General features: G+C 42.2%; 2 protein-coding genes across 4 annotated transcripts; both read right to left on the reverse strand.

The window, feature by feature from the left end:
- Positions 1-173: 173 nt before the first annotated feature.
- C1H6orf163 (chromosome 1 C6orf163 homolog) lies at positions 174-12,928 on the reverse strand. The gene is made up of 5 exons (XM_020786587.3): positions 12,781-12,928; positions 10,884-10,978; positions 4,219-4,326; positions 3,457-3,659; positions 174-724 (listed from the first exon to the last, which is right to left on the reverse strand). The coding sequence occupies exons 1-5, from the start codon at positions 12,926-12,928 to the stop codon at positions 307-309; spliced, it is 972 nt and encodes a 323-aa protein (XP_020642246.3). The 3' UTR covers positions 174-306.
- A 2,234-nt stretch (positions 12,929-15,162) lies between these two features.
- SMIM8 (small integral membrane protein 8) lies at positions 15,163-18,047 on the reverse strand. 3 transcript variants are annotated; one of them, XM_020787840.3, is made up of 3 exons: positions 17,486-18,047; positions 17,028-17,169; positions 15,163-15,520 (listed from the first exon to the last, which is right to left on the reverse strand). In XM_020787840.3, the coding sequence occupies exons 1-3, from the start codon at positions 17,566-17,568 to the stop codon at positions 15,362-15,364; spliced, it is 384 nt and encodes a 127-aa protein (XP_020643499.3). In that variant the 5' UTR covers positions 17,569-18,047; the 3' UTR covers positions 15,163-15,361. The 3 variants fall into 3 exon arrangements, with proteins under 3 accessions (XP_020643499.3, XP_078236558.1, XP_020644324.3); XM_078380432.1 differs by having other exon boundaries at positions 17,028-17,249; positions 17,356-17,537; XM_020788665.3 differs by having other exon boundaries at positions 17,356-17,509.
- Positions 18,048-22,725: the final 4,678 nt, after the last annotated feature.

Below are 22,725 nucleotides of genomic sequence, written 5' to 3' on the forward strand. Positions count from 1 at the left end.
AAAAACTATACAGTACATTGCCCCAAGACTGCGAGTCTAATTGCGCCTCACTGATACGTTTTTCTTATACTTGCATGGTCAAATGGAGTGAGGATGATATTTTCAAATGCATTCTAAAATGGTGTTGGGGGAAATTAACATACAAAGAGCGTTTGTACTCGGATAAATGCACATTTATAAAGTAGTGAGGAAAGATGGCTTTATTCCTCCCACAGACAAACACATACTGGGAGCACTCAGCAGCATATCTGGATGTTGGCAACAAATTAGACAGGTGCACTGATAGCTTTCCTAATTGACAGTGTGCTATTCAACTTCAGAGTCTGTGAATGCAGTAATTTTTCTGAACGGCAAGATGAAATCTGCTTGCCCTGGGGCAAGCTGGGGAAATGTGAGATTTATGTATTTCTGAAAGGTTTCTCTTGTTTCTAATATCTCAGCTTCCAGGCTGTCTTTCCAGGCTGTCATGTATTCCAGTTGCTGGCTGAGAGACAGGAGCTGACTTTCTTTCCGGTTCACCGTATTTGCCACTTCTTCCAGCTGAGCCTCGCGAACATTGTCTGCTTCTCTGAGCAGCTTCTCTGCTTCTTCCTTAAACTCCTTTTGGGAGACCGCAAGAGCCATTTCCATTTCATGTTTTTTTTCCCAAGTTAACCGTTCCAGGTTTCTTTGATAAATTTCATTAGCAATCGCACTAGCTTGCTCAATTTGCTCCAAATACTTCCTGCAAAAGTGAGATCATAAAATGTATTTAACATGATTTTCATTATTAGTGACTGTAAAGTTATTTCAGTGCCAGTTGCATCTTGTTAAAATAAAACACCACTTTACAATCAGGTTCTATGAAAACTAGTACCCTACAGAAATGTTAGGCTGCAGTGCTGAGCACACATATACAGTACATGTATTACTAGTCTAATAAAAGACTCAAAGCTAGCTTCTCTCTTAAAATTTAGAGGTCTAATATAAGTACCGGCCACCTTTGTATTCAAATTGTGTATAAGGACTACACAGCTTTTTTTCTTATGTTCTTTTTTTTTTTTTTTGATAAATGTTGTAAAAGGCTACTGTTGCCTTTGTTTAAAAATATCATGAAAGTGTTTAGAACATTGCAAAACATCCCTGCAAAATTTGTTTAGCAGAAGCAGAAAATGGAATGCCCGCTATAAAAAGAAGCTACTTTCAGCTCTGGAAAAATTAACTAGCATTGTCTGTGTTTAACCCAGTGGTTCTTAACCTTGGGTTACTCAAGTGCTTTTGGACTGCAACTCCCAGAAGCCTTCAGCACCAGCTATGCTGGCTGGGGTTTCTGGGAGTTGCAGTTCAAAAACACCTGAGTAACCCAAGGTTAAGAACCACTGGTTTAACCTCATGTTTCCAATGGAGGGCACCCAGTACTAATAAGCAAACAACACTGTACAGCTATTCTGCCTTTCTTGCTTCAGCACATTTTTTCTGATAAGAGAAATACAGAAACAGCAGTTGGAAAACATGGGAGGATTACAAATGGAAGATCAAGTCATCTGGGTCTTAAGTGACTCCAAAGGGACAGCTTCTCATGCTAGTATTTAGAAGCTGCTATGTACCATCCATTATTTTAATGTCTCTTCTGAGGGAAAGAAAAAGACAGAAGATGCAGCAGAAAAAGCAGGGAAAGATTATGAGTGGAGGATGATGGTGTCCACAGTTCCCTGTAGTATATAGAGAATGATCTAGGGTGGTGACATGATAAAAGCCTCAGCTGGAATTGTTCTCCCTCTAAAGTACTGTGAATGAGGCTGGGAGACATAACAGGAAAAACCTTTGCTGGAAGCAGCCTTGAGTAATAGAAATTTCTAAGGCCAATGGTGCCTGATTGTAACCTTTCTAGCATCACAATACTTCAATGTACTAAACAGTAATACAGAAACTATGAATTATACCATGTTCTCCAATCTTCTCTGTAAGTCAGCCATGTGCCCTTATTCCATCTCTAATGGTAAATGACTACATTTAGACTTCCAGTGTGGGCACACTTAATTTTCATTGTACATGATCCAGATGTCTGCTTCCACTTGCACAACTCCTTGTGCAATTTCTTGCAAATAGTTCTGCACAACATCTAAACATGCATGTCAGCAAAACATCTAGTGCAACAGTTTGCACAAGAACTCTAGCACAATGGTACACTGCAAGGGGAACAGGAAATGAAATACAGATTATGGACTTTTCTGCCTGCCTGGAATTGCATGAGAATCTGAACATTCACACCTGGGAAGACAGCTGGTTCACACCTCTATCCCAATCTCCTGTTCCCATGTCTCCTGTCTCTGTGTTACTTCAAAGGAGACCTGAGATCAAGAAGACCTTAAAGAGGAGCCTAATACTCAAACTCCATCTTTCGTTTATCTCTTTTGTACATGAAAGTCACCAAATGGTTGTATCTAACAGTGAGGAAGTTGGTGTGCTGTCTCACCCAGAGGGTATACAGATTTCAAAGCTGGGAAGGAAGCATGTAAGAATGAAAAAAGAGGATTAAGAGTAATTAAGTAATGGTCAGCTCATGGGACGTTCAAGGGTATAAAGGGGAAATTAGAATTTGAACCCTTTGAGACTTAGCACAGCTTAGTGAAGCCTCACTCATTTCCTGGCAATAGAGTTACTCACAAGGAGACCTTTGTGTACTATGTAAGAACGGGTGCCCAGGGAACACAGGGAGAGTTCTGCAGTTTTACTCCATCACTCTATGAGGCAGTTTTACTCTGTCACTCTATGAGGTATTTTCTGGTTTCTGTTTGGTATCCTGTAATACTGTATCCACAGTTGTTTTAGATATGGAACTGTTTCTGTAATTTTTAAATTGTCCTTTTATTTTCTTACTTTTCCCTTTCTTTTTAAATAAACTTTACAAATCCTTTTAAGCCACTGTCTAGGCAGAGATGGGGAGGAGAAATGTAGTACTGTACTAATTTCCAGTCCTTGCCTTTCTTAAGCTACAGAACTGGCAATACTGAAATTTATGGGAGCTGGTGGCAACCTATCAAAATTATGTGTTTAATCAATTGAGCATGCAGCCCCATAGGCGGAAGGCATGTTGGTGTTGGAAGGGTCCCCAACAGAACTCACAGCACTCATTCTTCGTGTTCCCGCTGGACATTCCTACCCAGAGCAAGGGAAAGGTAGTGTGACAGAGTGGCTATAGTGAGGAGTGAGGCCCAGGGATTGTGAAACACACTGAGCAAAATCCTGGTACATAGTTATGCCAGCAGAAGAGAAGAAATATAGCTTTTGTATAAAAGTATAGTATTTGCCATGCCTTTGGCAATGCCTTCTAGTAGCACTTCTGCAAGAGGTGAAGGAACAGCACCAGTGCCAGAATTTGCTCCACTTCAGAACTTCTGGATATCAGGTAATGTCAAGTGCAATTCTTTTGTCAATTTATCTTTTAAATTAGAATTAGATAATTTAATCCTGTACTTTTTTTGTGCATCAAGGATTCCAGTTATCTTTCCTTGCTCCTCCCGTCTCATTTCAGCTATAGCTGCTGTCTTTTCCAGCTGAAACTGAAGTATGAGCCGATGAAGTTTGTGAGTCATCCGTTGCTCAGCAGCTTCTGATTCTCTCTTTAGTTCTGCTTCCAAATGCTGCAGCATTTCTAGCTGTGTCTTCTTTACAGCTTCCTTTAGCAATACAAACAATATACTGTATTAGAATACCAGAGCAAGACTTGATTGCTTCTCCCTTGTGGCTACAAAGAATATGTGAATGCCAATAGCAAATGGAATTCCTTCCTATCTATCCCCTACCTAACCGCATACTGTATGGAGATACCATATCAAGGAGAGGAAGACTTTTAATTTGACCTTCACCCTAATCTCATTTTCCATCACTGGTGTTATTTTATTTTTATACGGCAGAGTGTTCAAGACAGATTTCCTTACCTACACATCAGACAGATTATACCCCATGCAGTTTCTGCTTGTTTATAGAGCTTTGACTCTATCATTCTGTGAAGGAAACTGTGTTCTTCACAAAGTCAGGCATTTTTTATTCCTGTTTCCTCACTGCAATCCCCTCCAAATCTACCCTTGGGTTTGCTGATCCATGGGTATTATGTGAAATATATTGGGGGGGGGGATGATGTAGATGGAGGGGTACTTTTGTTGAGATTGCTCCCCCCACACCTGTTGAAATGGAAGAACAACTTTGTAAGTTGCGCCCTATAAAATGACTATTGACCTGTAATGCTTGTTCATCTCTTGCTTTAAGCTCTTCAAGATCTTTCTTGTGTAGAACATCGGCACGATTGAGAGCATCTTCCACTGCATCCTCTTTTTCGGTCTGAGCCTAGAAAACAAGCCAGCTATGAAGAAATCTATGCATAGGGCATTCCACTATGGATTGCATACAGTGGTTTCGCTTTCTCTCTCCCCACTAGCAGAGGAGCAGCTGTCAACAGAACATATTCTCCATTTCTCCCTGAAGTCCCATAACCCAAATTTGCTCTGGAGACTTGGGGGAACCTCCGAAGCAGGAGAGGAGGGGCATAAACAAGGACAATTTCCTTTGCATGAACAGCAGCCCACTCATAAAATACTGGCTGTAACCCAATGTTTCTCATTCATTTTCTTTTTCACAGTACAGTGATCTAGTTTTCATAAATAACAAATGTCTGGACTGGGCTACTTTAGGCCACAGGTAACACTCCGACAACAAAATAGTTCTTCATAAGAAACAAATAATCACAGATAAATAATTGCTATAAGTAGAAATTAACTCTCAGGAAAAGGGAGTCTAGCCTAATTTCCTTCCCAACATCTAATCTTCTAAGTGGAGAATATTGGTTTATGCAGCATAGCAATCATGTGAACCGTACCACAGTCTGAACTGATTGTATCAGTATCAGCTTAGTAGTTTTTATTTTCAAAAACAGAGGTAAATGAGAAGGGGGTACTTAAAACTTTATCTCATCATGCTGTTATTGGCCATGATCAATGAAAACAATATGTCCGGACACTGGGAAGAAGAGATGTCAATTTAGGAAGCAAAAGCTTATTATTGTGCATGCCAGCCCACCAGCCTCAGAGTTGGTGGGTACTGAGGCCTGGTTATCTGTATCTCTGGCCTCCCCTGCCACAGAATGCTGGCCACTCTTCTTATATTTAGAGCACCCCAATCCAAGATTCCCGGATACAAGCCTGGTGGCAAGGTGCAAAGAGCAGTTCTAAAATCTGACAAATGCAGACCTTAGTGGAAGTCACAACGGTCTTTCAAAATATCATTGAATGGCAATAGATCCATCTACAAAAGTATGATATGTACTTGCTGCCTTCAAATGACTGTTAAATGGCCCTCAACAACTACTCCTAAGGCTATTACCCTGATAAGCTTTTTGCATTTTTATTACAATTCACATTCCCCATCCCCTTTCTATGGCCAGAATCCTGTTGGTATTACATAGAAATCACAGAAGGAAGCCATTTGTGAGGAAATCAGATAGGTTATGGCTAGTTAAGTCGTACTTTTCCAGGCTGCTACAGGTGGTGCTAATCTGCCTGAGAAAGATGATTTGTTTTGCTCTGTTCCAGGCGGCACCAAGGACGTACCACGCTGAGCCACAGGCATCACATTCCACTCCTGATTATTTGTTAGCAGAGATTCTCATGAGAACTGAAAGGAGGGTTTGAGAGAAGTTGCATTTTGAGGATGAAGTTACTGGACAAAGGACTTGAACCTGATTGGATAAATCATATTGGGGGAACATGGATTTAAGATCTAGCAAGAATGTAATTAGAAGGCTGTATTCATCTGTCTGCCGAAGATGGTGGATTAGGCATAGAGATGCAGTAGAAGAAACTTAGTCATGATTATTTATCTGGTAAATAGTTTTTAGGCAGAAGTAGTTAGCTTTTATTATTTTATGCGGAAAGCTTTCATACAGCTCACTTAATTATCTGAATATGCATTGCTTATTGCTCTTGCATTGTTTTGGAACGGTGCAACTACCTTTCGGAATTCTTTATACTGTACTTTTTTATAATTTTAATAAACCTTTTTATTTTTTATAAACCTTTTTACCCAAGTGTGATCTTTGTGTGGGGGGGGGGGGAGGGGTTTGAGTGTCTAAAGAACATGCCTTGGCCAAGAGGTTATGTTCACTAAGTTTATTACTTTGGCTTGTCTACCTTATCTAGTTGGTGTGCTAAGTACAAAATGCACAATCAGGAGAGAATTCCATCTCAGGTAAGGAAATAGGTGCAAAATCTAGATTAGAAGCTTGTCCATAGTGCTAATTCATGTACCTTCTAGGTCTCACGCAGCCTGGGGTTCAAAGGGTGATGAGTATAGTACTAATGAGGCTCCTTCACCTAGTGGAATGCCCTCAGGGGGTTCCTTATATGGTGGCAAGACAGCACAGGGATATTCTGAGGATTCATGCTTTTTGGAATTTTATACCACAGTTTGCACGACAATTTGCATGGTGATTGTAATGGTCTTTCGGGAGTTGTACTAAATTCAGAGCCTGTGTGCCCAAATGCACAACAGCCCAAAAAATTAAATGAAAAATGCACTTGCATGCATGCATGGCTGCATATGGTGTATTTTGTAATAGCATTTTGGTCCAAGAGTATATTAATGTCTGTTTACTATATTCCATGCACCTAAAGAGGCAGACTGCAGTCCACAAGGACTTCTGCCAAATAAAATGTGTTAGTCTTTAAGGTACCACAAGACTCGTCATTGTTTTTGCTGCAACAGGCTACAGACTAACATGGTTCCCTCATAGCTATCAATAAATATCAAGAAATTTGGAGACGAGCCTCGCCGCGCTGGTCGCTGGACGCGCCGGGGAGATCTTGCCACGGGACTCTGGCGTTGTGGATGGACGCTGCTACCAGCGAGCGCGGAGCGTAGGACGCCGGGTTAGCCGCGGAGTGGTGGTGAGCGGCTGCTTGAAGGAGCTTGGGGGCCCCTTGTTTGCCTGGGTGGTGCCTTGCCCCTGTGGAGTTGGCGGAGGAACGGGGCATCTCTTGCAGACTGGGGACCTTGGGGACGCGCCTGGATGGACTGCTGGACCTGGGGGTAGCCGAGAGGGTCCAGGATCCTGCAAGCATCAGCGGGAGCTGGGAGGTCACCGGAGCGTGGGAACGCCGGCGCCATGTTGGAGATTCTCCCCCCAGCTCCTTCTTCCCTCGCCTGCTTCTCTGCTTCAGCCTGCTTGCTGCCATTTGATCTCCCCCCAATTGGATTCTTAAGGGGGGAAATGGCAGGGTCCAAGCTTTTTCCAGCTTGCTTACTAGCGCTTGTGACCCTGCCTTGTGTCCATACTGAGACCTCTGAGCCCGTTATTGTGACCTGGGACTCCGGCCGTATTAACGAAACGCCATTGACTCCAGTACTATCTAAAGGGTCAAAATCAACTGTCAGAGAAAAACAACTTTCGGCTATATGTGGGGGATAACCTTTGGGGGAATTCTGTAGTCATATTGTGTACTTTTTTTTTTTTCCCTTTCCTTAAATGTTGTTTAATTGATATTGTTAATTTTTTTTTCTTTTTTGATTGTTTGCTCTTTGTTAGATTACTTTTGTATATTTTATAATTGTACATGTAATTTATTTTGGATTAATTGATTGTTTGCACTTACCTGTTTTTTTTTTTTGTTTTGTTTTGTTTTTTTTTGATATGGCTTGGAAGGCCTGCCTTCCCAGCGAGGGGCCCCAGAATATTTCTGTGATTACGGGTAGGGGGAGATATGGCATTGGCTCCGTCCCTGCTCGCGTTAGAAGAACTAGGGACAGATGCTTAAAGGCTGTTCCTTGTTCTGAGACGGAGACCAGCCCCCAGTATCGAGGTAGCCAGACCAGCCTGCCTTCCACTCTACGCCTGGTGTTGTTGAACGCCAGGTCTGTATCCAATAAGGCCCAGGTAATTCAAGATCTTATTCTGGAGGAGGATACAGACCTGGCTTGCATAACCGAAACTTGGATCGGCGGAGAGGGGGGTCCCCCTCTAGCTCTCATCTGTCCGCCCGGTTATGCTGTCCAACACCAGGGCAGACTGGAGGGTCGGGGGGGGGAGTAGCCATTGTCCATAAGTCCAGCTTGGAGGTCACTAGGCGCTCCTCGGTGATAAAGCCGGGTCTTGAGGCCCTCCACGTGTCTATTGGGGCCAGGGACGGTATTGGGATCTTGCTGGGCTACCGTGCTCCCCGCAACCCAGCCACCTCCCTACCGGAGCTGGTGGACTTTGTCTCCGCGACACTGTTGGGTTCCCCGAACCTATTGGTGCTGGGGGATTTCAACGTGCGCGCGGGGGCGGAGACATCTGGTCCAGCTCTTGAGTTCTTGGAGACCATGGCCTTCTTGAACATGTCCCAACATGTCAACGGCCCCACTCACGTGGGGGGTCATACACTTGACCTGGTTTTTTCTACCAATGGGAGCGAGAGTGGTCCGATGGTGACTGACCTTGAGTCGGTACCCTTGTCATGGTCGGATCACCACCTAATAAAGTGTACCATTAAAATGGCTCTCCCCCCCTGCAGGGAGCAGGGATCTATTGTTATGGTCCGCCCTCGAAGGCTACTGGATCCTGTTGGATTCCAGGATGCCATGAGAGGTGTTACGGCTGACCTGGCTGGCGCTCCTGTCGAGGCTCTGGTGGATGGCTGGTTTGCTGCCGCAACTAGGGCTGCTGACATGATCGCACCTAAACGCCCTCTCCGGCGCAGAGACCGCCCGGCACCCTGGTTTAACCGGGACCTCCGGGCGAGGAAGCGGGTCAGGAGACGGCTAGAGCGCAGATGGAGAGGGGCCCCGACGGATTTTAATAGGATAGCTGTCAGGGTCGCTACTAACCTTTATCTTGCTAAGGTAAAGGCTGCTAGTAGATCATACCTCGCTAACCGGATAAGCGAGGCGTCCAACCAGCAGGCGGAGTTATTCCGTATAGTACGCGACCTCTCCGGAGTTGGTCCGGGTGATGGGCCTCCCCCTAGTTTTTCGCCGGACCAATTTGCAGCATTTTTTAAATCAAAAGTGGAGGCCATCCGCCGGGACCTCTCTCCTTTTTTGAGTACAGTGAGTCGAGCTGAGATGTCCAGCGCTCCGTCTTGCCCGGTGATTTTGGACACCTTTCAGCCTGTTACGCCTGATACTGTCTCCAGGGCGCTTGACCGCTGTCGTGCCACCACCTCCTCTTTGGACCCTTGCCCGGCCTGGCTAATCAAAGCAGCCAGGCCGTTAACAACGGAGTGGGCCACGGCTATTATAAATGGGTCTCTCCTTGAGGGCAGATTTCCATCTGCCCTGAAGGACACACTCATTAGGCCCATTAGGAAGAAACCTAGTTTGGCGGCGGACGAAATTGGCAACTACAGGCCCGTCGCCAATGTTTCCTTCCTTAGCAAGGTAGTCGAGAGGGTGGTGGCCGACCAGCTTCAGGCGCTCTTGGAAGAAACAGATGCCCTGGATCCATTCCAGTCGGGCTTCAGGCCGCGCCACGGCACAGAAACGGCTTTGGTCGCCCTGTGTGATGACCTACTGAGGGAGGCCGACAGGGGTAAAGTGTCCTCCTCGACATCTCAGCGGCCTTTGATACCATTGACCACGGTATCCTCCTGGGGAGGCTCTCCGAGTTGGGAATAGGTGGCCTGGCATTGTCCTGGCTCCGTTCCTTCTTGGAGGACCGTCCCCAGAGAGTCCAGCTTGGGGAGAGGGTCTCGGCCCCGTGGAGCCTCAATTGTGGGGTTCCACAGGGGTCGATTATCTCCCCAATGCTATTCAACATCTATATGAGGCCGCTGGGTGGGGTCATCAGGGGGTGTGGTGCTTCATGTCACCAGTATGCGGACGACACGCAGCTCTACATCTCCTTTTTGCCAACTGCAGGAGAAGCCGTCCTGTGCCTCCAGCGCTGCCTGGGGACTATACTGGAATGGATGCAGGAGAATGGGCTCAGGCTGAACCCGGACAAGACGGAAGTGCTGAGGGCCCCCCCACAGTCGGGGATTTGGGTAACTCCCTCTCTTTTGGAGGGGTGACTCTCCCTGCTAGGGATGGGGTACGCAGCTTGGGGATCCATCTGGACCCGGTGCTCTCCATGGAGTCACAGGTGGCATCGGTGGTCCGCACCGCCTTTTTTCACCTTAGGCGGATAGCCCAGCTGCGGCCCTACCTGGAAGTGGGGGCGCTCACCATCTTAGTACATGCGCTCGTAATCTCAAGATTAGACCACTGTAATGCGCTCTACGTGGGGCTTCCTTTGAGGCTGCTGCGGAAGTTACAGGTGGTGCAGAATGCGGCGGCCAGATTACTTAGTGGAGTGAAAAAATTCCAACATATTTCGCCCACTCTGGCCGCATTGCATTGGCTGCCCATCAGGTTCCGCATCGACTTCAAAGTGTTAATGCTTACGTATAAAGCCCTAAACGGTTTAGGGCCTCGATACTTGGCGGAGCGCCTTCTCCCACCAAGTTCTACCCGGGTCACACGGGCGAGCCAGGAGGTGAGGCTGAGGAGCCTAACGCCGAGGGAGGCCCGGAAAGAGAAAACAAGAAATAGGGCCTTCTCGGCGGTGGCTCCTCGCCTGTGGAATAACTTACCTCCTGACATTCGCGGAGCTCCCTCGCTGGGCACTTTCAAGAATCTTTTAAAGACCTGGATGTTTCGGCAGGCCTTCTCATAAGACTATTTTTGATTTTCTTATTTCTTTATTGTCTTTTTTCTTTTACCTGTTTTGTAATTTGTTGTTTTATGCTTATTGTATTTTAACTTTGTTGTAAGCCGCCTAGAGTAGTCTTCGCGACTAGATAGGCGGGATATAAATAAAATAAATAAATAAATAATAATAAAATAAATAAAGAAAGGAAGCAATTTACTGTATGACTACAGAATATTTTTACCTGAAGCAGCAGTCTAGTTCGTACTTTATCAATTCTTTTTTCAATTTCAATTTCTCTTCTTTCTGCTTCTGCTTGCTTAAGGTCAGCTCCAAGCTCTGAATAAGCCAAGGAACAATTGAAAGATAGAATTCTAGAGGTTATATATGAACTATTTATTACATCTGTTCCTTTGCTTTACTATGTGAGATACCAGACATTTTAAGGTTCAAAGATAGTTAAGGTGATAGCCTCATGGCACAGTAGTTTAAACTGCAGAGCTGCAGCCAAGACTCTGCTCACAAACTGAGCTCGATCCCTCAGGTAGCCAGTTCAAGACTGACTCAGCCTTCTATCCTTCTGAAGTTGGTAAATTGAATATCCACCTTGCTGGGGTGGGGTGGGAACATGTAGCCTGCATAATTAAATTGTAAATCGCCCGGAGAGTGCTTTAAGTGCTATGACGCAGTATAGAAGCAGCACACCTTTTGCTTGAAATATTAATTATCTTGTTCTACCTATAAAACAAAACAAAAACAAAACCCCCACCATATTTCTTTCTCAAATAGGTGAGGGATGATCACGTGGACCAGGCACCTACATGACTGGGAACTAGCATGGTGATCCAACTTGGTATAACATATATCAACTGGATATTAATAACAATTGTGTAAAGTGATGTTAGCCATAATTCTTCTTTTGATAGTAGTGGTAGCAATATCCAGGGGCATGAAATCTGTGGGAACAAATCATGCAGTCACAAATGTATACTGTTGTCAATCAGGTAAGGCCCTGCATGACCTGGAACTCTTTATAGCTCCTCTAAGTAAGGAGAAATCACTAAGTCCTCTGGGTAGGCAGGATAACTCCAGAGGCTAGAGTAATGTGATGTACCACACATGTCAGCAGGTTTCTGTCAGTATCACTTGGAGGTAAGGCACTTATAAGCTTCCATCATGTCCCTCATCCCCTTTCAACTTTTTTGTAAGCTCAAAATCCTTCCTCTCCAATTAATTTTTCTATTAAAAAGATATTTCCACTTTTTAATTATTATTTTAAATTTCCCAAACATATACAAGAATACAAAATACTAATACAATCTAAAACACAGTGCACCCCCATACCCATGGGACCCTTTGGAACAATACTTTTATTACGAACCTTCTTTCCAAATTTGTATTGATTGTTGCTTAGAGGCTTTCCCCTTTCCTTTCACTAAAAAAATATTTCCAGTATACAAACATGTTTGTATACTGCTTTGTCACAATCCCCCACTAATTTTAAGATGTAATAACTTGAAGCACAAATGCTCATGCACAGAAATCACAAAGTTATTTACAATGCAAGTAGTTATAGATATAATTCACAATTCCACAGCTCAGAAATGTAGTTAATTTTTTTATTGTAACTATACTAAAAACTCTGTACAGTACCTGTCTGTTTCTCAAGTAACTTTAGTTGCCTTTTCAGTTATTTTAAATAATAGTTGAATGCTACAAACGATTGACCTGTAAAATAAATGTTTTCCTATCCACCTAATTTTTGCTTCCCCAATGAAGCATGACTCAGCAACAGAAACCAGCATTTGAACAATGTGATAGTCTACCCACCACATGATCTAGTGACGCCACACCTCCATATCGACAGAAATAACTAGTTACACTGTGACAAGAGTAGACACGTTCTAGATTGGTGGTATATAAATCTAATAAAGAATGAAGTGATCCTTTATTGCATTTCTGTGAAAATATAGCCATACCTTCCTTATTTGAAAAAAAATATACCATATATAAATAACTAGTTCCAAACTGTGCTCATATGTAGAGATATTCTTTTACTCTGAGCAGTGTTGGCATGATAGATTCTAAATGTATGGATCTCTGTTGTAAACTAACATGTATAATCTAGGACACCAACTTACCCAGTATATCTTTGTGCGTATAATACCGTGTTTTGTAAGGCTTATATTCCCTAATCCTTTCAAAGGTCTCTGGTGTAGGAGGTGGTGGAATTAGTTTTGAACAAACGGCACAGCAAACAAATGTGTCAAAATCTGGATTCCTAATCATGATTGCATCCAAGTTTTTTTCCTGCTCCACAGATAATAGAAGTCTTGATCGTGGTCTACATGCAGAAGCAAAGCCCTTGTTCTTGTAGGCAAAACAGAGTTAATGTGGTGCTTCCTTAGAATCCATGCACGTCAGTGGGAAAGGGAGGAATGTTTCATCATTGTATGGTAAGCTGATATTACCATGAAGCATCCACCTGCTTCTTCTTTAGCTCTGGTGTTAAAGAGCTCTCATATCATCTGGTCACCAGTCTGAGGATGTGGACTAACCTCTGACCCGGTAACTGTTGCTAGGCAAGGTAAGCTTTGCTCATAAAAGCATCTGAACCCCAATTAGCAATAAACAGGATCTCAAGGTATCTGTTATATTAAATAAATAACTCAAGGAAGTTTTACCTGCTTCTCTAAAGCCATTCAATATTCTCTATTATTCCGTTCTTGGGTAAAGTGTTAAGGTGGGTCATAGCTTCTCAGCTCAATGGATCCCTGGAAGAGACAGATTACTGTACCTAGATCCATTTCAATCTGACTTCAGACCTGGTTATGGGATGGAGACTGCTCTGGTCACCTTGGTGAATGTCCTATGCCAGGAATTGGACAAAGGGGAGTGTCTCCCTATGGATGCTGCTAGACCTCTCAGTGGTTTTCAGTACTACCAAAGGCCTTGGTATCTTTCTGGGCCATCTCTCTGGCATGGGAGTTAGAGGCCCTGATTTACAGGGGCTCCGGTCCTTCCTGGAAGAGAGAACTCAGAAGGTGGTGTTGGGGACTCCTGTTCAACACCTGTGGGGGTCCCTCAAGCTTCTGTTTTATTTCCTATGTCATTTAACATGAAACTGATGGGAGAGGTTGTCCAGAGTTTGAGGTTCAGTGTCACCAGTATGCGGATGACACCCAACTCTATCTCTCCCTGCCCTTTAAATTGGAGGAGGCTGTTTTGGCTCTAGATTGGTGTCTAATGTCAGTAATAGACTGGATGAGGATGAATAGACTGAAACAAGATAGAGGGGCTCCTGGTCAGTTGAAAGGCTGATCAAAGAACAGAGTTGCAACCTGGGCTGGGTGTGGTTACACTCCCTCTGAAATCACATGTATGCAGCTTGTGGCTGCTCCTGGATTCATCTCTGAGCCTGGATGCCCAAGTTTCAGCGATGGCCAGGAGTGCATCTGTATAAGTAAAACTTAGTGAACCTCCCGCACCTGTTCCTGGAAAGATCTGATTTGGCCATAATGACAAATGCCTAAGTTACATTCCAGCTGGATTACTGTAGCATGCTGTACATGGAGCTCCCTTTACAAAGTGTTCAGAAACATCAGTGGGTCCAAAACAGTGTAGCCAGATTGTTAACTGGTGCTGGTTACAGGGATCACATAACTCCTCTGTTACAGCCACTCTATTGGCTGCTAATCCATTCCCGGGCAGAATTGAAAGTGCTGGTTCTAACCTATAAAGCCCTAAATGGCTTCAGCCCAAGTTATCTCAAGGACTGCATCTCCCTTTATGAGCCTGCTCAAGTGTTAAGATCAGGAGGTGCCTTTTATCTTGGTCCTGTCAGTTGCGTTTGATGGGGACAAAAGAGAGGGCCTTCTCTGTTGCTGCTCTGACTTTGGAATTTCCTCCCACAGAAGGGCAGACTGACCCCATCTTTACTGTCCTTTCGCAAAGGCAAAATACCTTTCTTTTCAGGAAAACTTTTCCTTAGTGACTGGCTGCCCAAGTGGGGGTTTTTAATGGAGTGTTGTGACTTACAGCTTTGCATGTGTTTTGGTGTTGCTTTTATTTACAGTTTTTTTTAGTATGGTATGTGTTTAATCCTTTTTAGTATTTGTATACTCACTATTATTGGCTTCAAATACTATTTTTAGCTGCTATGGATCATTGTTAAGGAGAAAGGTGAGGCAAAATATTTTAAATACGAAAATAAATAGAATAATAGCCCTCTGGCACTTCTGGCCCTTTCCCCATGGCAGCTGTAGACTCCCATTTGGGGGTACAGTACTGTGAATCTACCCTGCAGCACATTGTGAGAGCTATCCAAGGTGCTGAATCCTATCCCAATACAGTACTGGCTCAGCTAGTCCCAGCACTCCAAAATATAGAGTCACCAGCTGCCACTATCCTTTCCTAAACTGGCCCAGAAAATCTTAAGATCAGGCTGACGTTATTGCATAAAATTCAAAGGTATTTACTACCATGAATGCTGCAACACAATGAGCTGCATATACCACAATCCATTCCTTAAAAACTCTGGCTTTTATTCGGAACAAGTACAAGCATTTCATGTTGGATATTATGTTTCAAGAGAATCATCCATTGCTGAATAGAAAAATGATGGCTCCTGCACAAAAATCCTGAACAATTACAACTCAAAACGTATGTATACAATTTTTCCTCCTGCCACATTGATCCACATCATGTTAGAGATCCATTTCTCTAGTCCCATTTAGAAGTCTTCCGCTTCATTTCTCTGTTTCCTTCGCTGTCAATAGCTTCGTAGAGATCCTTTATATTCTCTTGCTGTGCATGCAAGTATCCAATGTAGGCCACACAAAGTGTAAGGGTCACAAGCCCAAAAGCCATAACTGCTTTGTTCTGTGAAAATTGAAATATATGTATCAATCAATCGTTTATTTACAAAGACCAGCAATACATTACAATTAAAATATAACTTCCATAACCTCCATAACAATTTTTAATATTTTAAAAATTTCATTATTAATAATAGATAATAAAAATATTAATATTTTTCAGTCCCACTCCACCTGCAAGAATTGTGGCTCTCTTGCTATCTCTTTCATTGTGAGGAAGCCATTGAGGGCCATGAAATATGGTGGAAATCTTTAATACCAGAAAATCACCATCAGCAGGACGATTTTACCAGTAACAGCAAATTTCAGAAATTAAAGACTCCATTACTTGTTCCATTGCCCCCAATTGCTTCCCAACAATGAAACCCTTGGGACCTTGAAGGGGAAATAAGAAACTTTAATTTCCAAAAATACACTGTGACTGATGACATTATCAGCCTTACTTGACATAAATTACGTGTCTGGCTTTAAGCCGTTATGTACAAAGCTTCCCCACCTTCCAAAGGTATTATATAGTAAAATGTGTCTCTTATTTTCTTATCCATCTTTGTTTCAGTTTCAGGGAGGGGAAAAGAAAAATACTGAATGAAAGCTGCCATATACTATCCTGGGCGTAATACTTATTGAATGCAATGGGACTTCTTTCTGCATAGGCATGTTTAGAATTACACTGTAGATTGCAGAATTATTTTAAAAATAGCAGCTGCCATGGATCTTAAGGAAAGTTTTATATAAAATCAAGGGAAGCACTGTACAGTGTAGCCAGTGCAATAATGTATATATTCTGCATTTAAGTTCGACATACCCTAAAACTCTGATCAGATAGTAAGTTTGCAGATTGTGATTATGTGGGCCAACTATCTAAAATGCATTTTTAACACTGCTTGACCAAACCCTTACTTAGATTGTTTTGTCACTTAGAACAAAGTGTTTGCATTTGGAAAACTGCGGTAATCTGCTCTAATCACACTAAATAGCATAGCACATAAATTTCATATATAAATGGTCACTAAAGGCTATTTTTTAACATATTATACTTGTCATCCCTTATCACTTTTACTAATTTATTATTATTTATTATTCCAACTTCTATACTGCCACCTCACTGCAAACACTCTCTTGGCAGTTCATAACCTATCAAACCTGATTATCAACAATCGATTAGTCAGGACACACAAATATTTCAACCACAAATCTAGCAGACAACTAGCTGTATTTAAGCCGACTGACTTCAAATAATCTAAACTCTGCAGTCAGAATAACATACAGTACATCAGGCATATATGCATTGTGACTACTTCCCTACTCTACATCACACCAAAACATTTTGATGCCACACAACTCTCAAAAGTTACAGCTTTATTTTTTCCCCATCAAAGCAGATGCTAGTTGTGAATAAAAATTAAGATGAGAAAGCACTCTATATAGTTAAATACAATATAAGTAAATATAATATAAATTGCAACATTTCTCTGACACAAATCATTGCCATTCTTTAATAAACTTCTTACAGGTTTAATAAAAAGTTCTGGGTTTACGGCACGGAACAGGGTGGTAGTTTTCACACCTCGGAGCCCTGGACTTCGATAATCTTTATCCTTGGGTGCTTCATGTTGTAAATCTGGAGGTTGAGGTGCAGAAGACATCTTACTGCTGCAGAAAACATTCGGATAACGTAAGTACCACAGACAATGTACAAATAATCTGACCAGCAACACGGCAGATTTCAGAGCCTGGGGGAAAAATATATATATTTTATATATTTATATACGGTATATTATTCCGCCCCAGAATCTGAAATCTGCAGTGTTCTAGATTATTTGGTCAGATCATGTGTACCGTTTTGTGATCAAGAATCCTGCAAGCATAAAAGTAGCCTTCCAAGTTCGGGCAGGGACATGAACCCAAGGATATATGCCACTAAAGGGGGTCCCCCCCACTTCACTCCCCTCCAACTTCCGCGCCAAACCTGGCTCCCCTTTCGGCGTCCCAGGCGCCCAGTAAGTGAGAAGACGAAGGACGGAAAAGACGTTCTAGGAACGCCCCTCCCATGAACGAGTTTGTGGGCGCCCCCTGCTGGTTTGGAGGCTTCGTTGACGTTCATTGTAGGCTGAGACTAAGAAGCAATCCTGTTAACGAGGGAGTCCAGCTTAAATCGAAATTCAACCAGACTTCTGAATAAACCCCCAGGGCGCTGTAAACATTATTGACCCCAGGAAGAGTCAATCGTCTTGTAACGCGTATGTCTCTCAAACCTAAAGTTAAGGGGAAATATTGAATACTTTAGTCTTATCGTTTGGGTTTTACCCTTTTTTGGTTATAGAAAAGTTTTTAAAGGGTGGGAGTAGTGTTAAAAACCTGCAGGTGCTGAAATACTAACTCACCAGCGACCATAAAGGTTGCACCCATTCACCATAAGTAATCCATGTGGAAAGTTAGGGAAAACTTGTTAGAAATTAGAGTGCCCAAAGAAGAAAGTAGAAGTCAGATCCATTAAAAAATAGATCTTCCTGTATCTCTATACCTGGGGTCATCCCTGAACTACTGTACTATCAATTCATAGACCCTATCTTTGCCCCCAAACTAAGGCATAAAAATCCTTGGCAGCGATGCCAAAAGATGGATGTGGGTTGTGCATCCCTGTAAGAACTTACTAAGGACATAGTTATTACAGGGGAAACTCCCTAAATGCCCATCAAATAACAGATTCCATCCATACCAACACATTGAACCATAAAAATCGCATATCACTTACTGTGTAGTATGGTGGTAGTGCAAAACACATGGATCAGCAGCATGGAGCCACATTATTTTTGCATAAGATCCTCTCCAAACCGCAGTCAACTTATAAATCCCACTTGTGTCCACAGGTCGAATCATTAAAAAATGGATATCTCTCTGCACAATGATGCTGTGGTGCAAAACAGTATAGATGTGCAGATTCTCATAGATTTCCTTGATTTCCACATGGGATCATCCCAAAGCATAGATTAAATTAATGCTTACAGACAGAACCATAACAGTCCTTTACTACATAGCTCTGTGATGGCACAACTACATTAATTTGAAGCACAGATCCTCAGCAATCAATATGATTTTTTCCTCAGGATTCTCCCCAAACCACTGTCAAATCATAGATTAAACTGTCCTCAGTGACCAAACTATAAAAATCATGATAGGAGATCCATGAGGAATCTGTGTATAGTAATTAGATATGTGATTGGATGGTGATTTCAAGAGGATCCCATGTTAAAATCGCATGGCTCTATGACAATCTGGACCTCCAGTCGAAGGTATTGTACTGTGCAAGTACCTTGAAGCTAGGGGCTTATTATTTTTATGCTTTGGTTTATGTGCACAGAGGACAACCCATAAAAGTCATGGATGTCCTAAAATCTGTGAATTTAGGATCTGCACCTAAAGTCTAACGTAATAGTAGTAAGATTTGGTGCCCTTTGCTGGATTTTGGTTTAGAAATGGGTTGCAAAACAGACAAGAAAGCAAAATAACCTAATAAATACATTTGTAAGTATAAACGAAATCACAGACGTCCTCTTCTATATAACTTTTCTGAAATCTGGACATCCTGAGTTCTTTGATTCACAGTTTGGACATTTTCTACCAGTACCAGAGAAGTAGCGGTTTGCTGCCACCTTCTGTACAGCCAGCTTCCTCCTTCTCTTTCTTTCTTATCTCAAGAAGATAGGTGGCAAAGCTTGAACAAACACTGATGTGGAGCTAGAATTCAGTAGTCAACAGACCGTTGGCAGCATCAGATCCTTTAATAAATTGGCTCCCCACCCTACCCCATCGTGTATGCAAAGAGAAGGCAATTTGTCAGTCACTGAACTATAATTTGCCTATGTTGGCAGTTTGCAAACATTGCAGAGTAGAAAACGCCAAACATCTACTTTGATACCAGGGATTCAATGGGCCATCTGTGTTTTGTGTCAATATTTAACTCACAACACATCATCTGCTGTACTTGTTGCTATTGTTGTGGCAACAGCTTTTATACTGCATACACAGACAAGAAAAGAAATAATGAATTCAATTTCCACGCACTTTCCTACAAGGAAAAAAGCTCCCATAAAATATGACACAGTATTGGAGTACTTATTGTTTAGTTGTTTTGTTGTGTGGAGGGGAAATAGTGCAGTAATCTTTATATGGTATCCCACTGAGTTGTGTGGATGGCAAAGCATGAGACATCTTAATGCAGGACTACTCCCCATTTTTAAAACCACTCTCCCTTTTTAAACTTCTAGATGAGACTTTTACTGTGCAGTTATTTTTAATGGAAATAACAGGAAATCCAGATACTACTTTTTTTCATTCTCCTATGTTTTTCCTTCCTGCTTTTTCTTACCAGAGAAAATCAATTAAGAGAAAGAAAAACAGAATAACTATATATAGCTCTTAAATTTTTGAGTGGTGAGAACCCTCTGTTTGGAATCACTCTCATTCTTCATATTGTTCCGGTCATTATGTACCTACCTTCTGCTCTAGAAGTAAGTTCTTTGGATTTATCAGAATTTAATCCCAGCCTTCATTTATTAAAAATTAATAATTATCAAAACAAATTAAGAGATCATATTCGTGAAGGCTTTCACGGCCGGGATCTAATGGTTGTTGTGGTTTTTTCGGGCTCTTTGGCCATGTTAAATTCTGATTAAATTTCGGGCTCTTTGGCCATGTTCTGAAGGTTATTCAACCTTCAGAACATGGCCAAAGAGCCTGAAAAACCCACAACAACCAAATTAGGAGATTCTTGCTCTGTATAATTTTGTCATACACAGCTGGGTATACTTTGTCTACCTGATAGATATAAGGACTTTCAACTGGTTTCTCACAGTATCTTAACATCATAAAGAGTTTTTGATGATGTATAAAAGGTTTGAGCTTTACATATGTAGGTAACACATACCAGGTGGTGTTTTTTTAAAAATGCAGTCATTGTAAACAGTTACATTTTAATTAAAGATCGTATCTGAAGTAAAATAGTGCTGTTTTCATTTTATCATCTGTTGTGAGAAGCAGGTGGATTGAATCGCTTGGCCTTGCCTTGCAGACAAAGCATAAAGCAATGTTTTGCCTTAAAATGCCAAGCAAGGTCATAAATGAATCATTTCAGATGGATAGAACATGGAAAGCGAGTAGTGTTCTGTTCCATCCATTTTCATAAAGTCTGATCATACTCAACAACGTCATTGAATAAATAGGTCCTCCCCAAAGCCTGAAAGGTTTAGAGTAGAATCAGGGTTTTGTCAGATAAGGAAAGCTAAATGAGAAATAGACATGCTTTTCAATGTATTGTTCTGTGAAACATGAATGATTTTTCTCTGACATTTCAGAATTCATCCCTCAGTACAGTGGTGCCTCGCTTAACGAGCGCACCGTTTAACGACGAATCCGCATAGCGATGCGTTTTTTGCAATTGCTTTTGCGATCGCATTGTGATGTTTTAGATAGGGAAAACATCGCTTTGCGATGCTCGGTAAGCATTTCGCTTACCGATCTTCGCATTGCGATATTTTAAAAACAGCTGATCGGCGGTTCCAAAATGGCCGTCGGAAGAAAAAATGGCCACCCGCAGCATTTTCGCACCCTGTCCTCACTTACTGGGCAGCAAAAATGGCGGCCAGATGGAGGATTTCCGCATAGCGGTTAGTTTTTCCCCCATAGGAATGTATTAAACATGTTTTAATGCGTTCCTATGGGTTTTCTTTCCCCGCATAGTGACGAATCTGGATAGCGACGATTTTTTCCGCACGGATTATCGTTGCTATGCGGGGCACCACTGTACATGGTCCAGTTCTGATAAGTTTGAAACACAAGCTATCAGCCAGTCTTAGTCAGAGTAGACCGATTCAGAAGGGACTTACATTAGGACAACTAACTCAAGTTCTGTTTATTTCACTGAGTCTACTTTAGGTGCAACTAAGGCTAGATCCAATTCATTGTCTCCAGTTTATTCAAATCTGTCTCCCACCTCTAATATTGCTGCATGGGATACATTTTAATTTTTTTTAATTATGGCAAGAGAAAAGAAGAAAAATGGATGAAATGCCAGGGCCCAAGACCCAAATGCACACTGGCACCTCATCCACGAGCCACAAAAAATTATGCAAACCTTATAGCAGTACCAGTACAATTCTACACCACCCCCATTCTTCTGCTTTTTCTCTTGCCTCCCCTTTGCTTATCTCTCTCCACTTCTTATTTTTTTTTACTGTTTTACTGTCTCATTTCCCTTCTCTTTCAATTAAGCTAAATAAAAGTCATTGATATATTCCTGATAAGACTCATCTTACTTAGGTTAGTTTTGTGCTCTGTTCGACCAACTAAAGTTTTGCAGAATCAGTGCATCATACGTAGGTGAGGTTGGGGAGTTAAATACTGTTTATTCACTGCTGGAATGTGTGTATAAATATAAATGATAAATTTAGCAGGCGCTATCAATATTGACTCCTCTACCTGAGATATCTGGGAAAATTAAAGGGTACTTTATACTTAATTGGGTCATGCCACCCTGTATTATCAATGCTGATTAATAATGGCTGTCCAAGGTTTCTCTGAAGGTTGTTTCTTATCCCCAGTTGGATCTCTTACTGGCATTGAACGTGGAATATTTTTGCATGAAGGCATGCGCACTACCTCCGAGCTTCACTCCCTGTCTTTTGTAAACATGGATGTATTGTCAGAGTCAGTTACACAGACTGCAAGTATTATTTGCCTAGTTATGTTTATTTTCATGGTTTATTGTTTTCTTTAGTGGCCTTTGATATTTTACGTCCTGATGAATAGGATACAACAGACCCAAGAAAGGAGCCCTTGGTAGGGTTTTCTTGGAAAAGTGGAATAGAAATATTTTAAATAACTCAGAGTGCGGTCAGACAGCTGGAAAGGCCTGAGCCTGATTGCACCAGAAAGGGTCACTTTCATGGGTGCGACCTCCCTTAAAGCAACCCTTTCCATTAGTCAGGAAATTGCTCTAGCCCAGCTCCAAAATATAGCAGCCCCCCACAGCTATAGCAAAAAGATCCAGCTTGGGCACAGATTGGGTTTGGGCTGGAATGGTTTTCCCTATTTATTGTTGGATCACAGATTGCATTAGACTGTGCCAGATCAAAGATCTGATCTAATTCTCCACGTGATCACACCCTCAAATAGATTGGAAAGAAATTCTTGGAATGGACAGGCTTTCCT

The sequence above is a fragment of the Pogona vitticeps genome, chromosome 1 (genome assembly GCF_051106095.1).
Source record: "Pogona vitticeps strain Pit_001003342236 chromosome 1, PviZW2.1, whole genome shotgun sequence".
In the NCBI taxonomy this organism is placed as follows: domain Eukaryota; kingdom Metazoa; phylum Chordata; class Lepidosauria; order Squamata; family Agamidae; genus Pogona; species Pogona vitticeps.